Raw genomic sequence first — 25,842 nt, 5'->3', positions numbered from 1 at the left:
AGAGATCATGAAATAAACTACCTGCATGGTGCTTGGCATAGAGTAGGCATCCAAAAATGTCAAATGAATCAAAAGAAGTTTTAGTTATAACAGCTGCAACTTGTAGAATATAAAGCATGTGCCGGGGCTAGGAGTGCAGGGAGGAACAAGGTGCTTTCTGCCATGCAGTCAGTTGTTCACAGGAGGAAGAAATTTGAAATATTATTTGTCCCCGTTCAAGAATGTAGATGAGGGGCTGGGTGCGGTGGTTCATGCCTGTAGTCCCAGCACCTTGGGAGGCCGAGGTGGGAGGATTGCTTGAGGCCAGGAGTTTGAGACCAGCCTGGGCAAAACAACGAGACCAAGTCTCTACAAAAACATTTTTACAATTAAAAAACAAAAAAAAACATAGGCAAGGAAGAGAGTGAAGATCAAGTGGCATGGGCCTTCCCTACTCAAGGCAGCCTGATGGTGCCAGGGCCCAGGGTGGATGCAGGACCTTGACTGGTGCTCCCAGGCCACCACTGTGGCCAAGCCCGCTACTCTCTGGCACTTCCCATTCATCTCTACAAGGATACACTGGGGTACGGTGGGTTGGCTTAGCAGAAAGGGAAATTGGTGATGCCTAAGCTCTGTATTCTATGACCAGTAATTCAAAATCAGTGGCATGAAATCCCCAATATGACCTTTCTTCTGTCATTTCCCATGTGCTACTTCAAATCCAATGCAGAATAGTTTCGAGTTTATCAAAGGATGGACCCGAGCTCATGCTTTCTTATTGTGGATCACCAGGCAGGGAGCTGAAAGACCCTGCGTTTCCCCCACATGTCTGGGGACAGGTGGCAGGAAGAAGATAGGAACTCCATAGGGAGAATAGAGTGTCCCTGACTCGGGTCTGGGGAAGTGACCGAGGTGACACTGGGCCTCATCATGAACAGTAATTTACGACCTTATTGGGAATGGTATGGACTCCTCTTTATGTCTGAAGTTTCCATTTGTAAAACGGGAGCAGCCTGTCCCAGGGTGGGCCCTCATCACACCCCCTTTGAGTGTCCCCTGCAGCCTGCCTCCAGGATCAGGGTAGGCTCTGTCATCCAAGGAGGCCTGGATTCTCTGCTGTGTCTTTCCTGTTCCCTACACAGGATTCACTTTGAAGTTCTGAGGCACTTCTGAGTGAAGGCAGGATTCCTGGAGGGAGAAATCACTTCAGGCGCCTCTTATACCAGGCGCCTCTTGTACCTGAACGTGTTTTGACTCAGGAACAAAGTACACTGCAAATGTAGCGTGAGAGCTGGGGAGCCCTCCACATCCAAGCTGGCTTTGAGTTTTGATCCCAAATTGGAACCTTTCAAGTCATTTCACATTTGGCCAAACAAGGTTCTTCAGTGTCTTATTTTTCCTCCTTTTCTTATAAAAGGATACAGAGCTAAAAGGACCCCTGGGCACTTGTAGGTTCTTAGGAAATCACACTGCTGCATTCCCTGTGATTGAATTGGATGCTGTCTGATGAAAACTACATCTCTGTCCATGTGGGCTCTGAGATGAATGGGGCTGGGAGGAATCACCTGGGGGCATTCTGGGTTTGGGGACTGGGCAGATTTAAAAACCCAAACTTTCAGATGTTCGGCTTCCAAGGGGGTCAGGTTTACTGGTTCCTGGGAGAAATGGCAGCCACGAGGCTGAAAAAATCTTTTGAAATTGTCAGCATCAGGGAAGCCACTGCCCAAGTCATTACAAATGAAACCTTAGGTACCTGCAGATCCTACAGTGATTTATTCCCCTGTTTGGGAAAAGCAAACAAATGAGCAGACCAGACTCCCTGGGGCCTCTGGGACCATGCTCACCGCTTTCCCTGAAAACCTGGCTGCCTTCTGAAAGCAGACCAGGCATCACGTCTCAGAGCCAACCCCACACAGCAAAGAGTGACTCACCAGCCTGACCCTCCCAGTTCTTTCGAAACCATGGAGACCTTGCCTTAGAACTCCTTCTAGGTGGCCTTCAGTGTAGGTAACAATCTTCTCTACCACGGGAGGCCCTGGATAACTTACAAATGGAATATTTAGAACCTAGCTCTGCCTGCGTGGAGAGTGCAATTTCAGGAATAGCAACACATGCTATGTGAGCCCCAGGGGGACAGAGACTTTGCACAACTCATTTGCCACTGTTTGCACTGGACCTTGCAAAATACTCAGCATATAGGCATAAAAATGTTGGCTGAATGAATCCATATACCTCAGAGGCACTTACGTGAAATAGCATATAACACTGATTTTGGTTTCTTTTAAACTCTAATCTCCCTAAATGTTTGATTGGTCCTTTCTAAACTTGATTCCATCTTTTTATCTAGAGTGTTGTTGAAGGGAGGACTTCTGGATAAAGGATCCAGGATCCTAAGTCCTCTAATTTAGCACTTAGAGCAACAGGAATCTTTAAGTGGATGGCAGCTACAATTAAGGACCCCAAATTCCAAGTTTTTGCTTCCATCATCTGTTCTTCTGACCCTTGCAACCTGCCTCAAAGAGGCACAGTGCTGTGATCTCTGCTATTGAAAGAGCTGCCCCCAGAAATTTCTATAACTGGATACCCAGCACCTCTGTGCTGTTTCCAGGCTGTCTGAAAACCTGAATGTGAAGAGAATGTTCCAGATACTAACGGGTTTTGGGTGATCCTATCCCCTGTAGAGAAGAGCCCTTTCCTGCAACCGCTCATAACCAGCAGCTCTCACAGCCCCAAGCACACAGTGTCTTGGGGATTCTGGGCAGTTAGTGCCTCTTCTTCCTAGACTGCCCCGTGTGTGTCTGTGTCCGTCCCTGCAACTATGTGCTACATGGTTGGTTCATTTACTTATTGTTATGCTCCTCAATATCCTTCCATATTCCCACCCTTCAAACCACTGTGCTGGAGCCTCTCACACACACTAGGGCAGGCTGCGTCTATACCGATGAGCTCCGCCACACTTCAAAATACACAGTCCTTCCCTAGGAGTGAGATGTTCAGAACTTTCTCTTTCCCCAAGGCTCAAGTGGAGACAGAAAAGACAGAAACATGCTATTATTGGTCTCTGGGGAAAATAAACAAAAATGCCATAAATCCCTGGGTAGAAAATTTCATTTTACAATTGTGATATCATCTCCTGAAACTGTCCTTCTACCCTTTCTAAATGCAGAAGCCCCCATGTGCCCTTTGGTAAAAGTAGCTGTGTGTGTCGTGGCTGCCATCTGTAATGAGGCTATTCTCTAGGAAATGGACTTTGTCATCTTGTTCTCCCTCTAGACTGTAAACTCTTCAAAAGAAGGAATTATGTCCTTTCCTTTCTTTGTAATTCCCCAGTGCCCAATTCGGTGTTGCTCTGAGCCTAGCAGGTGTTCAATGATCACTGGTGACAACATAAACTGAGTTCTTAGCACTTAACAATGAGAAATTCCCCACATTTATTGTCAGAGCTTTTTTAGTTTTTAAAGATTTCTTGCATTCAATGTGTGCGTGTGTGTGCACGTACATGAAAGAGACAGATGGAGGTGAGGGCCTCAGGGAGGAAGAGAACCCGAGAGTGGAAAGCACTAAGATACACGCAGACAAGGCAAAGCACACAGGCCCACAGCAAGACAGGGCCCACAGGGACACACAGGGATGCACGAAGCTGCTTCCAGCTCCAATTTTATACAGTCATTGATTTTAAAACATTACAGCCATCATTCTGGTTCAATGCTTTGAAATTTTGGGTGCTTTATCTGACAACACAGCTATGGGGACCCATATATGCTCCAGAATCTTCCCACTATCCATGAGTGCAATAGTGCAGGCCTTAAAACATGCGACCCACATCTTCGTAGTGGGCTTCCAAACTCTTGCCACCTTTGGTGAGGCTGCCAAAGCTTTTCCTTCCAAATTATCAACTCCTTCATGAAGCCAGGTATCAACTATGAGATTGTTGACATGTCAGTGTGACAGCTGTCACTCAAACACTGACCCTCACAAAGTGCTCTCCACTCCGCTAGGGAGAGGAGGTGCCATGCGGCAGAGACCATGCGCCAAGAGTTGGAGGGTCAGGACAAGTCATGTCATTCTCCAAGGGGTCATGTCCTCATCTGTAAAAGGAGGCCAACAACCTCTGCCTGGCTCACTGGCTGAAGTGGGGTTCCATGGCCAAGTGGGAGACTAAAGGGCATTGTGGGGCGGCAGCAGTAAGAGCTTGCGGCCACCCAGCGGGCAGCAGAGCCTCCCTGCTGCTGGGATTTCTCAGGGATGATAACTAAACTAGAAAGACAAATTCTTTCCTATGCAATAATTATTTTATTATTTTGCTTTAAGAAAATGCCTATAAAAGTATCAAATTGCTTTCCCCCTGTTAGATTGTAATCAGAACATGTTAAATAGACAATGTACCTTGGTGATCAAGAACATGAGCTTTGAAGTGACAAAGATCCATGCTATAGTCCCAGCTCCCCCTCTTCCTAGCTGTGTGACTGAGCAAGTTACTGAACCTTTAGAAGGCTGGGTTTGCTCAGTGGCTAAAGGGGGTCAATAGTACCTGCTTCCAAATGGCATTAAGAGTTAAGATTAAAGGAGACACTGTGTCAAACACTTTGAGCAGTAGCCTGACACCTATGTAGTAAGCTCTCAAAATTAATGGTGGCTGTTCTTATTGTTCAGTATGTCCTCTTGGTATCTGAGTCATCTTACGTAGACACAGCTTAGAATATGCAAATAACCAAAATAGCACCTGAACAACCAAAATTGTGTCACAATGTACATGTCTAAAACTCTGGAGACCGTATTCACAGAGAGTCATGCTAGATTCTCTCTTATTTATTGAGATTTTATATAAAACTCTTAGTGCATTAATAACAACAGACAAGTGATTGACCACATACTATGGGCTGGGCACTTCATTAAATGGGTAGATTTGTTATCTCACTGACTCTTCCCAGTCCCACAAGCCAAGTAGGACTCATCACCCCCATTTTACAGAGGAAGAAATGGAGGCTGATAGAGGCTATGTGACTTGCCCCAGGTGAAGTGATTGAGTAGGATGCCAGGATGTGAAGCCAGTCCGTCTGAGGTCAGCTTGCACTGGTAATTGATATGCTATGCTCCCTCCATGACCAGCCTGGTGAACCTTTCTCCTGGCTCACAGCAGGTTAGAAAAGAAATTGGGGGTGAGGGACAGCTGCAGCGACAGGTAACCTGAGTGTGACAGGCACACTGACAGCTGATGGATTGACAGTGAAAGAGGAACAGGAAAGGGACAGAAAACTCAAAGAGAAAGACTTCCACAGCAGAACTGTCCACACCATTACTGCAGGGGTCAGAGAGTTCTAACATATTTAAAAGCCCCTTAGAGCATCATAATTCCACAGCCCAGTGCAATAATTTTCACTATGTCATCAAGAAAAATCAAATTGTGCAAATCGTGTGCTTAGGAAGACAGAAAGATGAGGAGTTAAAAGTGTGGGTGATCTATGAAAAGGGTCGATTCCTTTGTGACAGTTCATCTATGTTGAATACCCTATGACAACAGTGCATAACTAAGGCACCATCTTTTAAAAAGATGATACACAATTAAAGTGAGAATGAGAGAAATGCAAACCTCTAGGCACATCTGGATAACTTGTTCACGAATCCTTATCTCTTAGTTTAACCCACTGCTTAATTCAACCCAGTTTCTATCAAGTCTTGAAAGAAATAATCCTTTAGTCCCCTCTGTGCCTCTCAGTTTAGAATCACCACTTTGTACCTTTAGCCAGTGTTGCATTGAAAGTGCTCACCAACAAATGCCATCAGATAATTTAAAGGGATATCTATTGAAAACGGAGATGTAAACCTTATTAAAAAAACAAAAACCCTAGGGAAAAAAGACACTAAGTGGCCTTCCTGGCACAGGCAGCTGTCAGCCAGGGTTTTCCCATCTACTCATAGTGGAGGATGGCAGAGGAAAGGGGACACGTTAGGCCAGAAGACTCATTTTCAACCCAAAGCCACTCTCGGCTCCCTGTTTTTAACCTTAGATTTTGTTTTATGCCTATCAAATCATATTCTCTAGTCTCCATAAAGACTGCTTACAAGTCCCAAAATAAAGCTTATCAGAACCTGACTGCTTGAAACACATTTAAACCAAATTTGCAAAGATTTGAAAACAGGCATTTCAAATTGATAAAATCGTAACAACGATATCTTTAAAGGGCCCTCTCTGTCTGGTTATCTGAGTAGGGAGAAGCCTCCAGAACTAGGGAAGAGCCCCTTCCATCAGAGGTCCACGGCCTACCAGCAGCATCCAGATAACAGGAAGGCTATTCCCACTGGAAGCAAAAGAGATGACCTTGTCCCTTGAAGCTAGGGCAACCAGATTTAGGAAATAAAAATTCAAGACACTCAGTTATTAATATATTTGAATTTCAGATAAGCAAAGAATAATTTTTTATACTAAGTATGTCCCATATATTGACATGCTCATATTAAAACATTATTTGCTTATCTGAAATTCAAATTTATCTGTGTATCCTGTATTTTATCTGGCATCTCTAGGCTAGGCTCCAATTCCCTGGGGGATTTGCAATGGGTGGGAAGTGGAGTGAGGGGAGTTCTAATGATCAGCCTAGGAGTATGACAAAACCAATGGGAAGGGCTGGCCTTCTCGCTCCCTTCCCTCCTTCCCCCATCCTTCTCCAAAGAGATTCCATAGCTCCAGCCAACCCCACTCCACATCCCTAGAGAGGCCGTCTCTGATCCTTCTGAGCAACAGTCACCCTCCATGACAGACGTCCTACCCTGACTTCCTCCCACACAGAGGTGCACACTTGTAGAGATGCTGTAAACCTGTAAGAACTCATTTGTTTCCATATTCCATTGTTTTGCTTTGTTTCCCAAACAAGGCTGCAAATAGGATTTGAAGCGGCTCCTGACTTGAGGTTTCTTCACTTTTTTCTTTCCCCATATAGACCCCTCCTACCCACTATACTCAGATGCTGAGAAACACATTGGAGTTTGTTCTCTTCCGGCATACTTTCAAGATCTGAGTTAAAGCAAGAGCTGAACCAGCATGTCCAACTTGCCTAGCAGAAGTGTTTCTAGGCTTTTCCCCTGCAGACACTGCCTTGACTCTGCCAATGGAAGCCCTGTCCTTCTCACTACTTCATACTACTGATTAGTGGTCTTTAGTGAATCACAATCTATAGTCATAGAGATTTAATAAAAACAGGGAGGAAAGAGCTCTTGCTTTCAGGCATCCAAGGGTGTGCTTGCAGCAAAACATTTACAGCTAAGCCATAGAGTGCATGGAAATATGGAAGAAACATCGACACAATAATAAAATGAGGGGTGAGATTAATGACATGATACAATCTGTTCTCATTTGGTGCAGAGAAAATTAATTTTTGAAGACATTTCATTTAACTTTGCAATATTTTGTAATTTAACCTTTAATGTTCGCAACTTTTTCTTTTATCTGCTCTCCTCTTTAAGCCTAAGGATGAGGGAAGCAAGTTTTACATCTAATTGTAAATATGGCTTCACGGCAGCTGATCTCTGCTCTGGAGAAAAGTGAGAAAGATGTATTCAGAGAAGAAAAGTTATTGCCCATCATAATTCACAGCTCTTCCTCCTATTGATCTTCTTCCTCCCTTTAATAATACAAAATACAACTTCCGAAAGAATGAGATGTGTTACCTTCCAGAGCAAGGCACCGGGGTGGGCTGGACGACCAGATAAGGTTTTGTAAGCACTCAAGATACGCAGACCCATCAAGTTTAAATCCGGGAAAGCAGCGATAGGAGATCACAGTCCCCACCGGGAAGGAGGTCTGGAACTCAGAGATGTTTACATAGCCATTAGAAGAGGCTAGAGGTCTCAGGCAGCCTGTGGAAGGTGAAAGAAAAAGGGAAAGATTCCACTCTGTCATCTCTGTACATCGAAAAGTCACACAGAACACTGGAACTTTTTAGGATTCCCCCACCTCTGAAGGTGAAAATGGCACCACCTCTGAAGAATGAAGCACCTTGGTCTCAAATACTCAGGTTCCTTATTCTAGTTATCATGTAGGTATTTGCTCCGCTATTTGAAAATGGCACCAAGAGGGTCAGAGGAGTAGTTAAGACAGAGGGAGGGTGGTGAATGTCTGACTGTGGATTGTACACCCTCAGGCCAGGTGTTCTGGCTCTGACTGCGTTTCAGCATCACCTGAGAAGCTTTTATAAAACACCAGTACCTGGGCCCCATGCCCAGGCTCTGAGGACAGGTTGAGAACCACCGAGGTGCTGTAAGAGGAAAGAGACACCGCCAGTGGTTTCAGTGGTGGTGAGAGCAGCTTCAGAAGCTTAGGTTCCAAACTGAATTCCACTATAGTGGATTTGGGGACAGAAATCTGCCTGAGATGGTGGCCTTAAATTTCTGAAAACCCAGTTGTGTTTTATGTAAAACAGATGAGGAATCCCACAGTGTAGTGGTTCTCAAACTCGAGAATGATCCGGAGGGCTTGTTAGACACAGGCTGCTGGGCCCACCTGCAGAGCTTCTGTTTCAGCAGGTCTGGGGCAGAGGGAGCCTGACAACTGCACTGCCAACATCCAGGCACTGCTGCTGCTGCTGCCACTGCCAGGCTCGGGACCACACTCAGAACCACTGATGTCCTGAGTCTGTGCATCGAGCACAGCATGCTGTGTGCAATAGTGTGGAAGTGGGACCTGGATCCCACACTCCTTCTGTGAAACACTAAGCAGCCTGTTTGCCCTGAAGCCTGTGCAGCCAGTAGAACACTCCTGGTGGCAGAGAATTCTGTTGTGTGTGGCATCCACTGTGATCAGGGCATTTCTTATTGCTTCAGCAGTTTCACTGGAGAGAATAATGACACTGCAGAGCCGGTGTTCTTCCAGGAGAGAACTAATTGTGTGTGAAGTAAATAATGTATAATGAAAATACCCACTTTCCCTTCCAAGTCACCAGATACAGATTGTATGTGTCCCATGCACAGCAGCAGATGACTGAACCCTTCTCCTAAGCTGACTTTGTTGGACATTGTAAGTATCTTGAAGGGATCTCTCAGCAAATTGCTTTGGTTGAAACCCCAGTATATGGTGTCTGTGCATCAGAGCAGGTGAGGGTAAGGCGGGTGCAGAATTTGAGGCACTCACTGTCGTGGTTGGCCAGTGCCAATCCTGCACTGCTGTGTCCTGGGGCCATGGGGGTCTGCAGACCAAGCAGATCATAGCTTTGAACTGGCCAACATTTGGGATGCACCATACCCTAAAAGGTATGGAGCTCAGCCATCTTTGTAGACAGTCCCATAACCTTAGGTTAGTATTATTGTTTTCTTGAGCTGAAAACTGACAATGTTTATAGTAAAAGTGAAGTGTATGTGTGTTTATGTGGTGGGGAGGAGGTTGGGGATCAGGAATAAACAGACTCAATAATTGAGAAAAAAAGAGAAGCACATTAACGTGAACAAGTGAGTGCCTTAGAACCCTTAAGTGTAGTTCAAATGAGTTGGCACAAATGATTGTGCTCGCTCTTCTTCCTAGGAAGGAATTGTAGTTCTAAACTACCCACACAGATAAGCTGGTTTCTCTCAAATAAAAACTAACTCTGACTCAGAGTAAGGTTATAATTCATGCAGTTAACCAGAGGAGAAGGAAAGATATTCTCACTCTTGGTTAGAGACAGCCTGTCCTAAATATAACAGTCGAAAATGGGCTTCAACTCAATAGTTCAATGTGATTTCCATTTGCACTTCTAGATAATAGAGAGAGGCCTCCTCAGGCTTTAGCTCCTGGATCTATAGGTGCAAATAAAACTTAGAGAATGAAATGTCACTCTTAGGGCCAATTACATTCCCCCTGGGGGCTCAGAGGGGTGTCAGACTGTCCAAGGCAACTTCAGTTCCTTATTTCCTATGGTGTGCCAGGCAAGCAGCCAGTGAGCAACACTGGAGCAGTGGCAGCTCCAGCAGGCAGGACCTATCTTTCTGTGCAGCAAGGTGTGGGGTGCACTAGAGGGTAGGGCACAGGCCAGGGCACCCACCCCCTCTGTGGGACAGAGGCCTCTGAGGAGGAGCGAGAGGTGGGCAGGGCTTGCATCGTTTAAAGAAGCAGACCTCTGCAGGGTAACCGACTGGCTCTGTTGTTGCAGACCTAGAAAAGCTATGTCTTGACTGGGATTTGAGGAAGGGGAGGTGGAGAAAGGGCAACAGTGGCCAGAAAGAGCAGTAGGAAAGCCTGGGTCTAAAGCCTCAAAATGACACTTTGAGAGGCACACCAACGCAGGGTATTTCTTTTTTTAATCACTGGGGAAAAAAGAACTCCTAAAGGAGCATCTTGTATTTAAGTGACAGAAAAGGAAACAGAAAGGATGGGAGAACAAAAGGTTACGTGGAAAACAGGAAGGGAAGAAGTGGCTGCAGTCCGGGGTTGTTTTCCTGGCCATCACTCTGATCGTGTCGGAGGACTGAAACGGATCAGCAGGTAATAAAGTTTATTTGAATAAGCAGCCCAACTTAACAGCCAGCTGCTTGTTTTGTAGACATCTGAAAATGTAAATAAATCCTGTCTCCTTTAAAAATGCAACACAGAACATGCTCAGCAACACTGGCAGTTCCTGGGAGAGACCAGGGGAGCGTGACGGTCCGGGCTGCTTTCATCCTTCTTATGCTCAAGCCTCTCTTCCTTCAAGGGGTCATGACTTTTAAGCTCTCATGTAAGGAAACTATTTATTTCCAAGAACAGGGCACCCAAAGCAATATCGGAGTATGCCAGCTGTGATTTCCAAGCACAAAGTTAACATTCATCTCAGCTTGAGCACGCTGGTGCTTTTGGAGCAAATGAGATTGCTCTCCTTCTCCCTCAAATTATGAATTATGCATTGCCTTCTTGGTTCTCTGGTCGAAGTCACACGTCAAAAAATAAAATCAGAATTACTCTGAACTTGAGGGTTTATTTTCACAAACAGGGCCCTCTATGATGGCCCAGGCAAATCTAAAAAAATGCAAGGGAATAAATATTCACCAGGTTGTTTGGATGAAATTTGAATTTGATAATTTTTCTGCTCTTCATGCATTATACATATATATATATATATATATATATATATATATATATATATATATATATAAACACTGTTAAGAGAAAACAGCCTCTGTTTAAGATTGGCTTTAACTATATTTTCACCACTACTGAAATAAGTATAAATGCTCTGTTATTTCCATTAAATATATAATAGTTCATCATTATGTTAGCAGCTCAGTTACAAGTCTCCTGATTCTTAAACTACTTTTGATATTTTGGAGTAAAAGAGACATCCAACATTCCAAGGAATAAGGTGTTTCCTGTTTATCCTTTAAAAATGGGTGTATGGAGCTGAGCAAGCTACAAGGAGTGGTGATGGAGAGTCTAAGAACAGAGCTTTGGCAATTGTAGTAAAGATGCAACTGGATCCATGTGGGGTAGATGGCTTTGTTCATTTCACCCATCATCTCTATCACTTTATTAGATAAACATGTACACAGTCTACAATAAAGTCCGAGGGAATAATAGCCCAGCTGAGAACTGAAGCATCAGTCCCGTACCTTGACAGATGGGCAGATTATTCCACGTTCCATCATCGCGACATAATGAAACCATATTGTGTAGGTCGGGGTACCGGATCTTGAATCCTTCATGACAAGTGATGATTAGCTTCTCTCCATGTCTATATGTCTTGTTATGAATCTCAGCATCTTCGATTTGAGGGATACGGCAATCTGCAATTTTGTAAAAGGTACACATTATTTTTGGAATTTTAAAACGGTTGTGGTTCACAGCTTCACAAGAAAGCTCTTATTTTCAGACTTGGTCTCAACCTACACAGCAATCTGATAAATGGTACCTCATTTGTCACTAGGCTCAGGTGCCAATGACGAGCAGAAGAGGTGGCTTCACGGGAGTAACGAGAAGGTGGCTCAAAAAGAGGGACCCAGGGCGTGGGGATCCAACCACAAAAAGAACTTTATTTCCTGCCTGTGACACTTCAAACCGTACAGCTGATCTTATGAACAATTTTGGAAGTAAGTGGAAAAAGAGAAGTGTTGAGGATTAGCCTGAACTATCTGGTTACATACTTTACTTTGTTTGTGGACAGAACAGAACACAGTGTGGCCTGATGGGCTAGTCTCACAGCTGCCCAGCCATGCCACCTCTGTCTAAGGGTCCCGGCCCTGAGCCTGATAAGAAAATATGCTTTGCAAAACAGCACAGGGGTTGAGCTGTGGCTGTGTTTGCCATTAGCATTTCCTGTCCACCTTATCTGTTTAAAAAGAGATAACAGATAGAGCAGCACACACTACTGCCAATCTCACAAAGGCTCAGAGCAAGCCACTGTGCTGCCTCCTAAAAATGGAGTAAGAGTAAAAGGCACGTGTATAGGAGAAGAGGCAAGGCTGGGGGCTGGGGGAGGAGAATGCCAGTGAAGGAACGACGAGCCCATGCCATGCAGCAAATGATAAGAAGATCAAATAAAATGAAAAAGTGATCATTACCCACTTCCAACTGCATCTACTTCCAGTTCACTGTGCAGGCCACGCCACCCCTTGCTGCCAAGTTGGGATCCCACTTCCACCCTAAACACTGCCTAAGTCATCCCAACTGGTTTAAGGCACATTGATCGCAATGTGTCTCTCTCCATCTCTTATGAGCACATGTCTGTTTAATGTTTCTGGTTTTATATGCATACGTGTTTGTAAGCATGACCTACAGATGGGTTATGTTCCAAATTTGTTGATTCTTAACTTTTTAAAACAAGGCAGAAACCAAGAACAGCATTTTGTGAATCATAGAAATTTCCTCCAGAAATTTCTCAACGCTTTAAAAGATTGTAGGTCTCTTATCCATTCCCCAAATCCTACAAAATCCACAATATGGCCAGAATAGTACTAACAAGAACCCTCACCTTTAAGTTGCTCTAAGCTTTGAACTGTCGGCTCTGAGGCACTTGGCCCTGGAAGCCCTGATGTGAGTGGAAGAGAAGGGAAACGCTGTGGCTAGTGGGTGAGTGGGTGACTCTCGTGGCTAGGAACTTTGGTGGCTCGGAAAAGGGTACATCCAGGAGCTAGGAGGTGGGGTTGGGGCTGGGTTTACTGGGAGAAATGGGAAGTATGGCACAACAGACTTCAGAAAATAGGATGTCAATGATGGGAAAGACTCAGGCAGACAGGGGCTTCCAAGTTAGAGGAGAGCTTGGCAGCTGGGGATGCAGGGGTGGTGGCTGTTCACTGCCTGCATGGGTCACCTGAAGTCAAATGCTTGTAAGCCCAGGTCTGCCCTTATCTCAGCCTTTGTCACCACCATTAGCTTGAGAGCAGGGACTGTGTTGCTCACTTCCTCTGACCCTCCTGCCATGCTTCTGACCTGCGCACACACCTGGCAAAAGAGTGCTGAAAGGAGTTCTCTGAACCTCTGCCCAAGCAAGCTGTGAGGGCACGGCCCTCTGGAGCACGGCTAACAGGCTTGGGGCACAGCCCTGCAGCTCAGCCTTCCCTGAGGACACCTGTCATCAGGCCTTCCCTTTGCCCATGATTTCAACAAAGAGAGTCTGGGCTGAAGAACTGTGTTCTGGCTTTGGTTTTACCTTTCATATTTATGTTTCAGGCCGCGAAAAGGGGTTTTCTTTTCCTTTTGAGACAGAGTCTCACTCTGTCACCCAGGCTGGAGTGCAGTGGCATAATCTCGGCTCACTGCAACCTCCACCTCGCAGGTCCAAGAGATTATTCTGCCTCAGCCTCCCGAGCAGCTGGGACTACAGGTGCATGCCACTGTGCCCAGATAATTTTGTATTTTTAGTAGAGATGGAGTTTCACCATATCAGCCAGGATGTTCTCGAACTCCTGACCTCATGATCCACCCGCCTTGGCATCCCAACGTGCTGGGATTACAGGTGTAAGCCATCACGCCCAGCCTGAAAAGGGGTTTTGTAACTGTTCATGTTTAACAAACAGTTTTCCTGCTAGCATAGTTGAATTCCCCAGAATCAACCCCAATCCCAGAATAATCCTAACTGGGGTCACAAGATCATTGACAATTCTTTGCACACTGCTGCTGCCTTAATAGAAAATGTGAATTACGTTTTTTCAATCGCACTGTACAGAAATTATTCACAGCAAATAAAAACACATTTATCAAGGCATCCGTCTGTAAAATCTTGGCTGTAAATAGGTACTGCGGCAGTAATTTACACATTGAAACAACTATTTTCATGATTGATTTAAAACTTGTTCAGCAATTAGCTAGTATACTCAGGAGGTGGCCAGCTATAGAGAATAAAGTCAATGGATAGAAGCGTCCCTTTGGGCATTATGGACACGTGGACATTGGCTGGCTGGGAGCAGAAGCACCCAAGCCTTGTTTCTAAGAGTGATTTCTCAGCATAGTGTTGTGTAATGTAGAACGCTTTCAACTTCTAGTTAGAGCTAAAGTTTCCCCAAACATGGCATGGGGACTATTGCAGAATATAAGACACAGGGTTAGAGGGAATTCACAGCTTCCTGAATCCCAGCGATGATGTGCCCTCCTGAAAGAAGAGTCACCATAGGGAGTGATGCCAGGCCAATTTACTATGTGGGAGGAGCCACATATCAACTAGGGAGTAAGAAGTAGGGTCCAAATCCCAACAAGGGGAAGAGGCCAGGAGGGGCAGTGCCCTAGGAATGAGTACAAAACAAACACAGATCAGCTCTATCAAAAAAGTTAACCTTGACAGAGAAAACATTATCCAGAGCCTTTATGATTTCTTTACCCACAAAGTCTGGCATCTGATCCTCCCCCTAAAGGAGGGTGAAGTAGGAAGAAAGAATCTAGAAAAAAGTATGTGCCCAGTGAGTTCTCTGTAGTAGTGAAAAACCATGGACCTTCTTTCCACAGAAAAAAAGAATCTAGGATCTTTAGTGTCTGACAGTAAATGTCTAATATCCATCAATTCTGAAGTCTCAAACAGAAATAACATAATTTTCTATAGCATAAACTAATCTAGTCAATAGAAAGAATTTTGAAGGCAGGTGGCTCGCCCCTATAATCCCAACACTTTGGGAGGCCGAGGTGGGTGGATCACCTGAGGTCAGGAGTTTGAGACCAGCCTGGCCAACATGGTGAAACCCCGTCTATACTAAAAATATAAAACTTAGCCAGGCGTGGTGGCACATGCCTATAATCCCAGCTACTCGGGAGGCTGAGGCAGGAGAATCGCTTGAACCTGGGAGGTGGGGGTTGCAGTGAGCCAAGATCACACCACTGTACTCTACAAAAATATTCATCAAAATCTGCTTCTGTCCTATTGAATCTGGTCAACAATTAGAACTTACGTGTATGAGGCATAAATAGGCCATTCAGGGTGTAACTTGAGGGATATCAAAGCCTTCCATTCTGGAAATCATCTTTCACCAGCCCAACACTGTCATTATTTCTATATCCTGCTTCTGGTAACAATGGGGATTCAATATAGTGAATAAATAAAAGAAGGAGTAAAAGATCCTAAGGCAGCATTGCATATTTATACCCAAGTACAAATTAATTTATCAGATTAGTTAGCAGAGAGCAGCGCCTAAGGGATGGAGCAGAAATAGTAACAGTAAAAGAAATCTTAAAGAAAATGTGCCATACATAGGATTTACTGTTCTTTAAAAGTTAGTTATACTTGAAAATGAATCCAATTCCTTCAACACACCAAGTTTTGACATTAATACTCCCCCAAAACTGTTCCCAGGAACATGAATACATAATACACGCTCAAGAGATTCACAATCCACAGAGTAGATTAAAGGCTCGAAAGGTCTTACTGTAAAGAATTCTACTTAATTTTGTTTAAACCAGCATTTGTCAAGCTTGTTTATTCATCCAGCTGTTCATTCATCCATTTTATGAATTACAGAGCACTGACTCTAGGCTCAGGGTGTCCTGGGTGCTGGGGATAAAGAGTCAAGGGCCTTACTCTTACAGCACTTGCATGGAAGAAGACTGCAAATGGGCAAATTAACAGCTAAAGGTTCTAGAAAGTAGCAGGCAACACTCACTGCCACGATGAACACATAGCAAAGTGACATGATAGGGACTGACTCAGGAACTCTTTTAATTTGGGCAGATAGGAAAGGGGCCACTGAGGAAATGACATTTATTAAGCTGAGATCTGAATGACAAGAACAACTTAATTACATATGGGTCTTGGAGAAGAACATGTTAGGCAGTGGCAACAGCTAGTGCAAAGGCCAGGAAAGAGCTTGGTGTCCTTAAAAACACTAAAGAAGACCTGTGTATTTGGAATATAGTGACCAAGAAGGGGAGGGACAGGCCAGATCATGCAGGGCTTTGTAGATTAGGGCAGGGAATTATTTTAGTGTGATAGGGAGTTACTGGGGTTTGTTAAGCATGGGCCAAGGCATGATCTGATTTATATCCTCAAAGGGTTTGCCATATGTACAGTAAAGGATTAACTTACCCAAGGAGAGGTTTAGGCATTTGCCCTCAGCTCCTGAGAGGTAACCTTTAGCCCCTGGAATGTCTGGCTTGAGATGAGTGTCTTTGTTTGTCTGGGGGCTCTGGGCCACGCTAGACAGACTATGCCAACAGTATGATGTATGGCAGGGGCCTTCGCCATGCCATCTGGTCCATGCTAACATGGATTTTAGTCCATGCTAACATGTGATTTAAGCTTTGGGCCATGGGCCATGCAGTATCAGCTCAACTTCTGGAGGGAGAGGGAACTAAGATCAGCCACACTGTGGTCAGCCATGCCCACGTGACTAAGCCCTGATTAAAACTCTGGACACTAAAGCTTGGTGAGTTTCCCTGGTTGTCAACACTTCGTGTATATTGTCATACATTGTTGCTGGAAAAAAGAGGTGTTGTCCATATAGCCCCACTGGAAGAGAACTGAAAGCTCATGTCTGGTGACTCCTGGACCCTGCCCTATGCACCTCTTCCCTTGGCTGATTTAATCTATGTCCTTTCATTGTAAAAAGCCTTAGCCATGAGTAGAATAGTTTTCCTGAGTTCTGTGAGTCTGAGTTCCTGAGTCCTAGTGAATTTTTGAACCTGATGGTGGTCTCAGGGAGCCCAGATTTATAGCTGGTATCACAAGTGAGGGGGGTCTTGGGGACTCTGAACTTAGTACCACAGAATGCTTTTTTCACTTACTATCCACTAACATCCCTCAGGAGCACTGTTCCATATCAGTGCCATTCCACTCTTCTGCTGTTCTAAAGAACTGTCATTCCAGCACAGCTCAGAGCACACTGTCCCAACCACCACAATTTACTCAGGATCGGGCCAAAGAAACTGAATGAAACCAACTGAGACAAATGATTTGACCATCAGCAATTAACGAAAGGCAGAGAAAACGAGGGGCAAGAATCGATGCTCTTCAGAGATGACTGGAGAGAGAGGATGCTTCATAGAACAGGAGGCACCACCATGAGGGATAGTTTTGCTTTGGGAGCAGGGCTGGTCCAGGTTGTTTCTTTCATATTTAAAGGACATTGACTCTTTGAAACCTGAAGAGGAACTGGAACCAGACACTTAAGACCTTTTGGCTTGCAGCTGAAGGTAGTTAGGCCTTGGCTTAAACTCACTGAGAAAAAGCCCCGTGAAAAACAGTTGGTCAAAGAAAAGTTATTATAATAAGCATGCTTCTTGTACTTAGTGTCTTTGTCTGGTGCATAGATTGGAATACTTTATTTATTTGTGGTTGACAAAGGCAATTAGTAGATTCGTATTTCATTATTTAAAACATTCATTTCTATATTTAACGCATTGAGGGCAATTATTTGTGGGTTCTTAGCTATTCACTTGGAGGGACTGAGACTGCTACACATTCTTCTAAGCCCACATGGAACATTTACAAAAAATGACCATACCTGGACAATAAAGAAAGCCTCAAAAACATTTCAAAACAACAAAATCATAGAGCTCTTTTTTTTCTGGCCACAATGAAATAAAGATAGAAATGAATAGTTAGAAAATCTCCATATTTTGGGAAACTGAGTAGTACCTTTCTAAACAACCTATGAGTCCAAAAATACTGACTGTTCAGTGCTGTGTACACTGCTATATGTGTTTTATTTCATATATTTTTTAAAAGTTAAAACAACAACAATAGAATTAATCCAGAAAGAAGAACAAGGACATCACTGCCTATGTAGCTGTCTTTCCCAGCTCATCTGGAGCCTCTGGGCCTGGCAAGTAGAGAGTGCTTAACAGAATTCTGGGGAGTGAACGACTAAACATATTGGGGGTGGTGCTAAAATTCTCAAAAGCATAAAACCTCAAATATTTGCCAGAAAATCTTCAGAAGACAATTTGACCTCTGAATGTAGGTTATGTAGGTTGTTGGAAAAACTGGGTTTGATTCAGAGTTTTGTCCTAGAAGGCAAATCTAACCTGATTTCTTGCTTTTCTCTTAATAAACCCAATTTTAATTATTTTATCTTTAAAGAAACTTTAAGGTCACTTTCCACCTTCTGGAAAGTTCAACAACAAGGAAGTGGCAGAAAGCACTTTAAGGCCAGAGGTGAACTCACAAGAAAAATAAAAGAAGGCATGTCAAATGCCCTTCTCATGGGCTGATGACTTCCAGAGGTTCTACCCCATGTCTCATGCTCTGCTCATAGAGTGCACACGGTAAGCATCTCAAGGAATCCTCTGAGGCTCCACAACATGAGAATCACCTGGAAATGCCTGGTAAATTCCGATTCTTTGTTGCATACAAGCATCTGAGCTTGGGGCCTGGAAATGTGCCTTTTTTTATGGCTCCCCGCCCCCGCCCCCGGCAATTACCATGAAGTCAAACACTGAGAACCACCATGTGATGGGCTATGCAAGGTCAGTCTGCGTGACTGAATAGACTGAAGAACAGCAATCAAAACTCAAAGGCTGGCTTGGAATTTAACAAGCCCTGGCCCATCTCTTAGCAGGTGTCTCAGACAAATGTAATAAAGAAGAACAGAATCTAATCCGCGCAAGCTGGGGCACCAAGGCACACCGAGGCCTCACACTCTTGCAGACCCAGCATGGGGTTCCAGGGAGATCTGAATCAGTAATAGGACTCACAAGATGCTGCCTGAAAGCCTCGGTCAGCCCCCAAACTGCTCAAAGACTGGCATGAGAGAAGATGAATTTCAACTGCAGTGGGTTTGGAAGGCCTCGAGTGGGGGTAGGTCTGCATTTTTCATAAGTAGCCAACATAATTCTGGATAGTTTCAGTTGCAAGCTTGTGAAAAACTGCTTTCTGAGGAAATCCCCCCCAAGTCAGTTTGGTGTTCAGGGTTGCTAACAGTCACTGTGCGACCTTTACACAGGCTCTGACAAGGATCTGTGTATGTGCTGATGATGTTGTTGTTCTCCATTTGCCTGACAATTCTGGGACTTTGAGCAACTCCCTACCTCCACAGCCCCTGTACAGAAAGAGTGAGGTCTCAGCACTCACGTGTGCAAGACCGCATGAGGCAGCTGGTTCAGGAGTAACAGCTGTCAAGTCAAGATTTGCACTTACTGGGGGCTTGGTTGCACAGGCTTGAGAAGCCTTGTCTGTGGTGGTCCACCTGTCATCTTGCAACCATCATAACTGATCATTTCTGTCACTTATCTTTGCAGGATTTGCCTCGACCTGACCTGATATTATTTCCTATGGATTTTCTTTCCCTTTCAAGTCTGGCCACATTTAAGTTAAATAAATATTTTAGAAAACAAAAACTAAACTCACATGGAAGCCACAAGGGAGCAAGTACAGGATAGCAGTGGCTTCTGTTAACAGCAGCATAAATAAGAAATGACAGTGGTCCTGGGGACAGGTAGAAGCATCCCTCTGCTCCTTCCCTTCTTAGGAGATGGAAAATGAGGATAGAATATCTTGGGGGAAGACATGCAAATACTTGCCCTTGTGGGCACAGGCTGTCATTTCTGATAATCCACATCTAAGGCAATAAGAAAGAAATTTTAGATGATAGAGAATGCACATGAGAAAAAAAAATCCCAAATAAAATATTTTTAAAGCATCCATCTGTTTTGATGAAGGCTCTGGAGCTAGAAGACAGCTCACTTAACATATAAGTAACTGGAAACATGAGTATGACCACCCCGCTTTTGAAAAATGCCTGCACCCCACAGTTTCAATGAATAAAGGAGTTATCTGCCAATTTTACTGCCGGCTTTAGCTTATGAGTTGAGCTGAATCTTTTAATTAAAAATTTATAATGTAATAATAATACTTAAACTCATATTGCACCTTTTCCCCAGGAAGCTCAAAGAACCTTCTTAACATCAAATTATTCATCTTTTATAGCAATCCTGGTCAGGTCTATGGGAGCCAAAATATTTTAGCGAGTACTTAAAAATAATGCTTGATGAATGGATGATATTTTTTTTTTCCTTTTTGCACTCTGCAAGGAACCGAGACAAGGTTAAGCATGGAGACAGAGCAAACTGGAGCTGTGGCAGGAACAGCTCTTCCTCCTGTGCTCCTTGCCACCTTTAGCCACAATCAGGTAACCAGGGAGCCTGGGACAAAAAGCACAGGTGGAAGGGATCCCTGGTTGCACACTGAAATTACCTTGGATCCCTTGAAAAGAGATCCCTGGTTGTGCCCAGGCATAGGTTGAAATACCTATGCCTGGGCTCCCACTACCCAGAACAATTAAAATAGAGTCACTTGAAGTGGGTCTCAGGCACTTCTATTTTTAAAAGTTCTGCAAGTGATCCTGACAGGCAGCCTGGGTTGCACACCACCAGGATATAGAAAGAGCACTGGACAAGGAGTCAAGACAATTCTCTAATTCCCAGCTTTCCTGCTGTGTGACTTCTATAAGTCACTAAAGCTCTTATATGGTTCAGTGTCTCCATTTGGAAAATGACAACACTGACATTTCTGATTCTAAGAATTAAACATCTCTAAGGATCTTTGTTGAACACTAGAGAAAATTATGTTATTCTCCCTTCTTACAAAGCAATATCAGACCATATCCCTAAATTAGTGAGTCTCAAACATTTTTATGTGTAAGAATCAGCTGGGAGATTTTTTTTTAAATGCAGATTCCTTGGCCCCACCCTTAGCATTCTAATGCAGGAGGTCTGAATATGTACTTTTCCTAAGTTCTGATGCAGGTAGTCCTTGGCACATACTTTAAGAACCAGTCCCGAGTTCCAAGATGGCTGAATAGGAACAGGTCCGGTCTATGGTTCCCAGCATGAGCAACGCAGAAGACAGAAGATTTCTGCATTTCCATCTGAGGTACCAGGTTCATCTCACTGGGGCTTGTCAGACAGTGGGGGTAGGACAGTGGGTGCAGCCCACCGAGTGTGAGCCAAAGCAGGGCGAGGCATCACCTCACCCAGGAAGCACAAGGGGTCAGGGAATTCCCTTTCCTAGCAAAGGGGAGGGGTGACAGATGGCACCTGGAAAATTGGGTCACTCCCATCCTAATACTGCGCTTCTCAAACGGTCTTAGCAAACGGCACACCAGGAGATTATATCCCATGCCTGACTCGGAGGGTCCCACACCCACAGAGCCTTGCTCGTTACTAGCACAGCAGTCTGAGATCGAACTGCAAGGCAGCAGCGAGGCTGGGGGAGGGGTGCCCACCATTGCTGAGGCTTGAGAAGGTAAACAAAGCAGCCTGGAAGCTCGAACTGGGTGGAGCCCACCACTGCTCAAGGAGGCCTGCCTGCTGTAGACTCCACCTTTTGGGGCAGGGCATAGCTGAACAAAAGGCAGCAGAAACCTCTGCAGACTTAAATGTCCCTGTCTGACAGCTTTGAAGAGAGTACTGTGGTTCTCCCAGCACGGAGTTTGAGATCTGAGAACGGACAGACTGCCTCCTCAAGTGGGTCCCTGACCCCCAAGTAGCCTAACTGGGAGGCACCCCCCAAGTAGGGGCAGACTGACACCTCACACGGCTGGGTACCCCTCTGAGACAAAGCTTCCAGAGGAACGATCAGGTAGGAACATTTGCTGTTCAGCAATATTTGCTGTTCTGCAGCCTCCACTGCTGATACCCAGGCAAACAGGGTCTGGAGTAGACCTCCAGCTAACTCCAACAGACCTGTAGCTGTTAGAAGGGTCCTGATTGTTAGAAGGAAAACTAACAAACAGAAAGGACATCCACACCAAAACCCCATCTGTACGTCACCATCATCAAAGACCAAAGGTAGATAAAACCACAAAGATGGGGAGAAAACAGAGCAGAAAAGCTGAAAATTCTAAAAATCAGAGCACCTCTCCCCCTCCAAAGGAACGCAGCTCCTTGCCACCAATGGAACAAAGCTGGATGGAGAATGACTTTGACAAGTTGAGAGAAGAAGGCTTCAGACGATCAAACTTCTCCGACCTAAAGGAGGAAGTTCAAACCCAATACAAAGAAGCTAAAAACCTTGAAAAAAGATTAGATGAATGGCTAACTAGAATAACCAGTGTAGAGAAGTCCTTAAATGACCTGATGGAGCTGAAAACCATGGCACAAGAACTACACGACAAATGCACAAGCTTCAGTAGCCGATTCGATCAACTGGAAGAAAGGGTATCAGTGACTGAAGATCAAATGAATGAAATGAAGTGAGAAGAGAAGTCTAGAGAAAACAGGGTTAAAGAAACGAACAAAGCCTCCAAGAAATATGGGACTATGTGCAAAGACCAAATCTACATCTGATTGATGTACCTGAAAGTGATGGGGAGAATGGAACCAAGTTGGAAAACACTCTGCAGGGTATTATCCAGGAGAACTTCCCCAATCTAGCAAGGCAGGCCAACATTCAAATTCAGGAAATACAGAGAATGCCACAAAGATACTCCTCGAGAAGAGCAACTCCAAGACACATAATTGTCAGATTCACCAAAGTTGAAATGAAGGAAAAAATGTTAAGGGCAGCCAGAGAGAAAGGTTAGGTTACCCACAAAGGGAAACCCATCAGACTAACAGCGGATCTCTCGGCAGAAACTCTATGAGCCAGAACAGAGTGGGGGCCAATATTCAACATTCTTAAAGAAAAGAATTTTCAACCCGGAATTTCATATCCAGCCAAACTAAGCTTCAAAAGTGAAGGAGAAATAAAATCCTTTACAGACAAGCAAATGCTGAGAGATTTTGTCACCACCAGGCCTGCCCTACAAGAGCTCCTGAAGGAAGCACTAAACATGGAAAGGAACAATCGGTACCAGCCACAGCTAAAACATGAAAAATTGTAAAGACCATCGATGCTAGGAAGAAACTGCATCAACTAATGAGCAAAATAACCAGCTAACATCATAATGACAGGATCAAATTCACACATAACAATATTAACCTTACATGTAAATGGGCTAAATGCTCCAATTAAAAGACACAGACTGGCAAATTGGATAAAGAGTCAAGACCCATCAATGTACTGTATTCAGGAGACCCATCTCACATGCAGATACACACATAGGCTCAAAATAAAGGGATGGAGGAAGATCTACCAAGCAAATGGAAAACAAAAAAAGGCAGGGGTTGCAATCCTGGTCTCTGATAAAACAGACTTTAAACCAACAAAGATCAAAAGAGACAAAGAAGGCCATTACATAATGGTAAAGGGATCAATTCAACAAGAAGAGCTAACTATCTTAAATATACATGCATGCAATACAGGAGCACCCAGATTCATAAAGCAAGTCCTTAGAGATCTACAAAGAGACTTAGACTCCCACACAATAATAATGGGAGACTTTAACACCCCACTGTCAACATTACACAGACCAACGAGACAGAAAGTTTACAAGGATATCCAGGAATTGAACTCAGCTCTGCACCAAGTGGACCTAATAGGCATCTACAGAACTCTCCACCCCAAATCAACAGAATATACATTCTTTTCAGCACCACATCGCACTTATTCCAAAATTCACCACATAGTTGGAAGTAAAGCACTCCTCAGCAAATGTAAAAGAATAGAAATTATAACAAACTGTCTCTCAGACCACAGTGCAATCAAACTAGAACTCAGGATTAAGAAACTCACTCAACACTGCTCAACTACATGGAAACTGAACAACCTGCTCCTGAATGACTACTAGTTACATAACGAAATGAAGGCAGAAATAAAGATGTTCTTTGAAACCAATGAGAACAAAGACAAAACATACCAGAATCTCTGGGACACATTTAAAGCAGTGTGTAGAGGGAAATTTATAGCACTAAGTGCCCACAAAAGAAAGCAGGAAAGATCTAAAATAGACTCCCTAACATCACAATTAAAAGAACTAGAGAAGCAAGAGCAAACACATTCAAAAGCTAGCAGAAGGCAAGAAATAACTAAGATCAGAGGAGAACTGAAGGAAATAGAGGCACAAAAAACCCTTCAAAAAATCAATGAATACAGGAGCTGGTTTTCTGAAAAGATTAACAAAATTCATAGACTGCTAGCAAGACTAATAAAGAAGAAAAGAGAGAAGAATCAAATAGACACAATAAAAAATGATAAAGGGGATATCACCACCAATCCCACAGAAATACAAACTACCATCAGAGAATACTATAAACAACTCTACGCAAATAAACTTGAAAATCTAGAAGAAATGGATAAATTCCTCGACACATACACTCTCCCAAGACTAAACCAGGAAGAAGTTTAATCCCTGAATAGACCAATAACAGGCTCTGAAATTGAGGCAATAATTAATAGCCTACCAACCAAAAAAAGTCCAGGACCAGATGGATTCACAGCTGAATTCTACCAGAGGTACAAGGAGGAGCTGGTACCAGTCCTTCTGAAACTATTCCAATCAACAGAAAAAGAGGGAATCCTCCCTAACTCATTTTATGAGGCCAGCATCATCCTGATACCAAAGCCTGGCAGAGACACAACAAAAAAAGAGAATTTTAGACCAATATCCCTGATAAACATCGATGCAAAAATCCTCAATAAAATACTGGCAAACCGAATCCAGCAGCACATCAAAAAGCTTATCCACCACGATCAAGTGGGCTTCATCCCTAGGATGCAAGGCTGGTTCAACATACGCAAATCAATAAACGTAATCCAGCATATAAACAGAACCAAAGACAAAAACCACATGATTATCTCAATAGACATGGAAAAGGCCTTTGACAAAATTCAACAACCCTTCATGCTAAAAACTCTCAATAAATTAGGTATTGATGGGATGTATCTCAAAATAATAAGAGCTATTTATGACAAACCCACAGCCAATATCATACTGAATGGGCAAAAACTGGAAGCATTCCCTTTGAAAACTGGCACAAGACAGGGATGCCCTCTCTCACCACTCCTATTCAACATAGTGTTGGAAGTTCTGGCCAGGGCAGTCAGGCAGGAGAAAGAAATAAAGGGTATTCAATTAGGAAAAGAGGAAGTCAAATTGTCCCTGTTTGCAGATGACATGATTGTATATTTAGAAAACCCCATCGTCTCAGCCCAAAATCTCCTTAACCTGATAAGCAACTTCAGCAAAGTCTCAGGATACAAAATCAATATGCAAAAATCACAAGCATTCTTATACACCAATAACAGACAGAGAGCCATATCATGAGTGAACTCCTATTCACAATTGCTTCAAAGAGAATAAAATACCTAGGAATCCAACTTACAAGGGATGTGAAGGACCTCTTCAAGGAGAACTACAAACCACTGCTCAACGAAATAAAAGAGGATAGGAACAAGTGGAAGAACATTCTATGCTCATGGGTAGGAACAATCAATATTGTGAAAATGGCCATACTGCCCAAGGTAATTTATAGATTCAATGCCATCCCCATCAAGCTACCAATGACTTTCTTCACAGAATTGGAAAAAACTACTTTAAAGTTCATATAGAACCAAAAAAGAGCCTGCATTGCCAAGACAATCCTAAGCCAAAAGAACAAAGCTGGAGGCATCACACTACCTGACTTCA

The 25,842-nt window shown here is 43.8% G+C and overlaps 1 protein-coding gene across 8 annotated transcripts in view; it reads right to left on the bottom strand.

Moving 5' to 3' along the window:
* Positions 1-25,842, bottom strand: part of SUSD4 (sushi domain containing 4) — a 143,249-nt gene that overhangs the window by 35,908 nt on the left and 81,499 nt on the right. For 5 of the 8 annotated variants that reach the window (XM_055107747.2, XM_055107742.2, XM_055107751.2 and 2 more), the window contains 2 exons: positions 11,530-11,703; positions 7,646-7,833 (listed from right to left, as the gene is read on the bottom strand). In XM_055107747.2, the coding sequence (XP_054963722.1) occupies positions 7,646-7,833; positions 11,530-11,703 (362 nt within the window). Of the gene's footprint in view, positions 1-7,644; positions 7,834-11,529; positions 11,704-25,842 lie in introns of all 8 variants that reach the window. The other 3 variants (XM_055107745.2, XM_008967769.4, XM_003814892.5) reach the window with 1 other exon arrangement.

This window comes from Pan paniscus, chromosome 1 (assembly GCF_029289425.2).
Source record: "Pan paniscus chromosome 1, NHGRI_mPanPan1-v2.0_pri, whole genome shotgun sequence".
NCBI lineage: Eukaryota > Metazoa > Chordata > Mammalia > Primates > Hominidae > Pan > Pan paniscus.
Note: the sequence above shows the minus strand (reverse complement) of the source record. Positions and strands in the feature narration are given on the sequence as shown.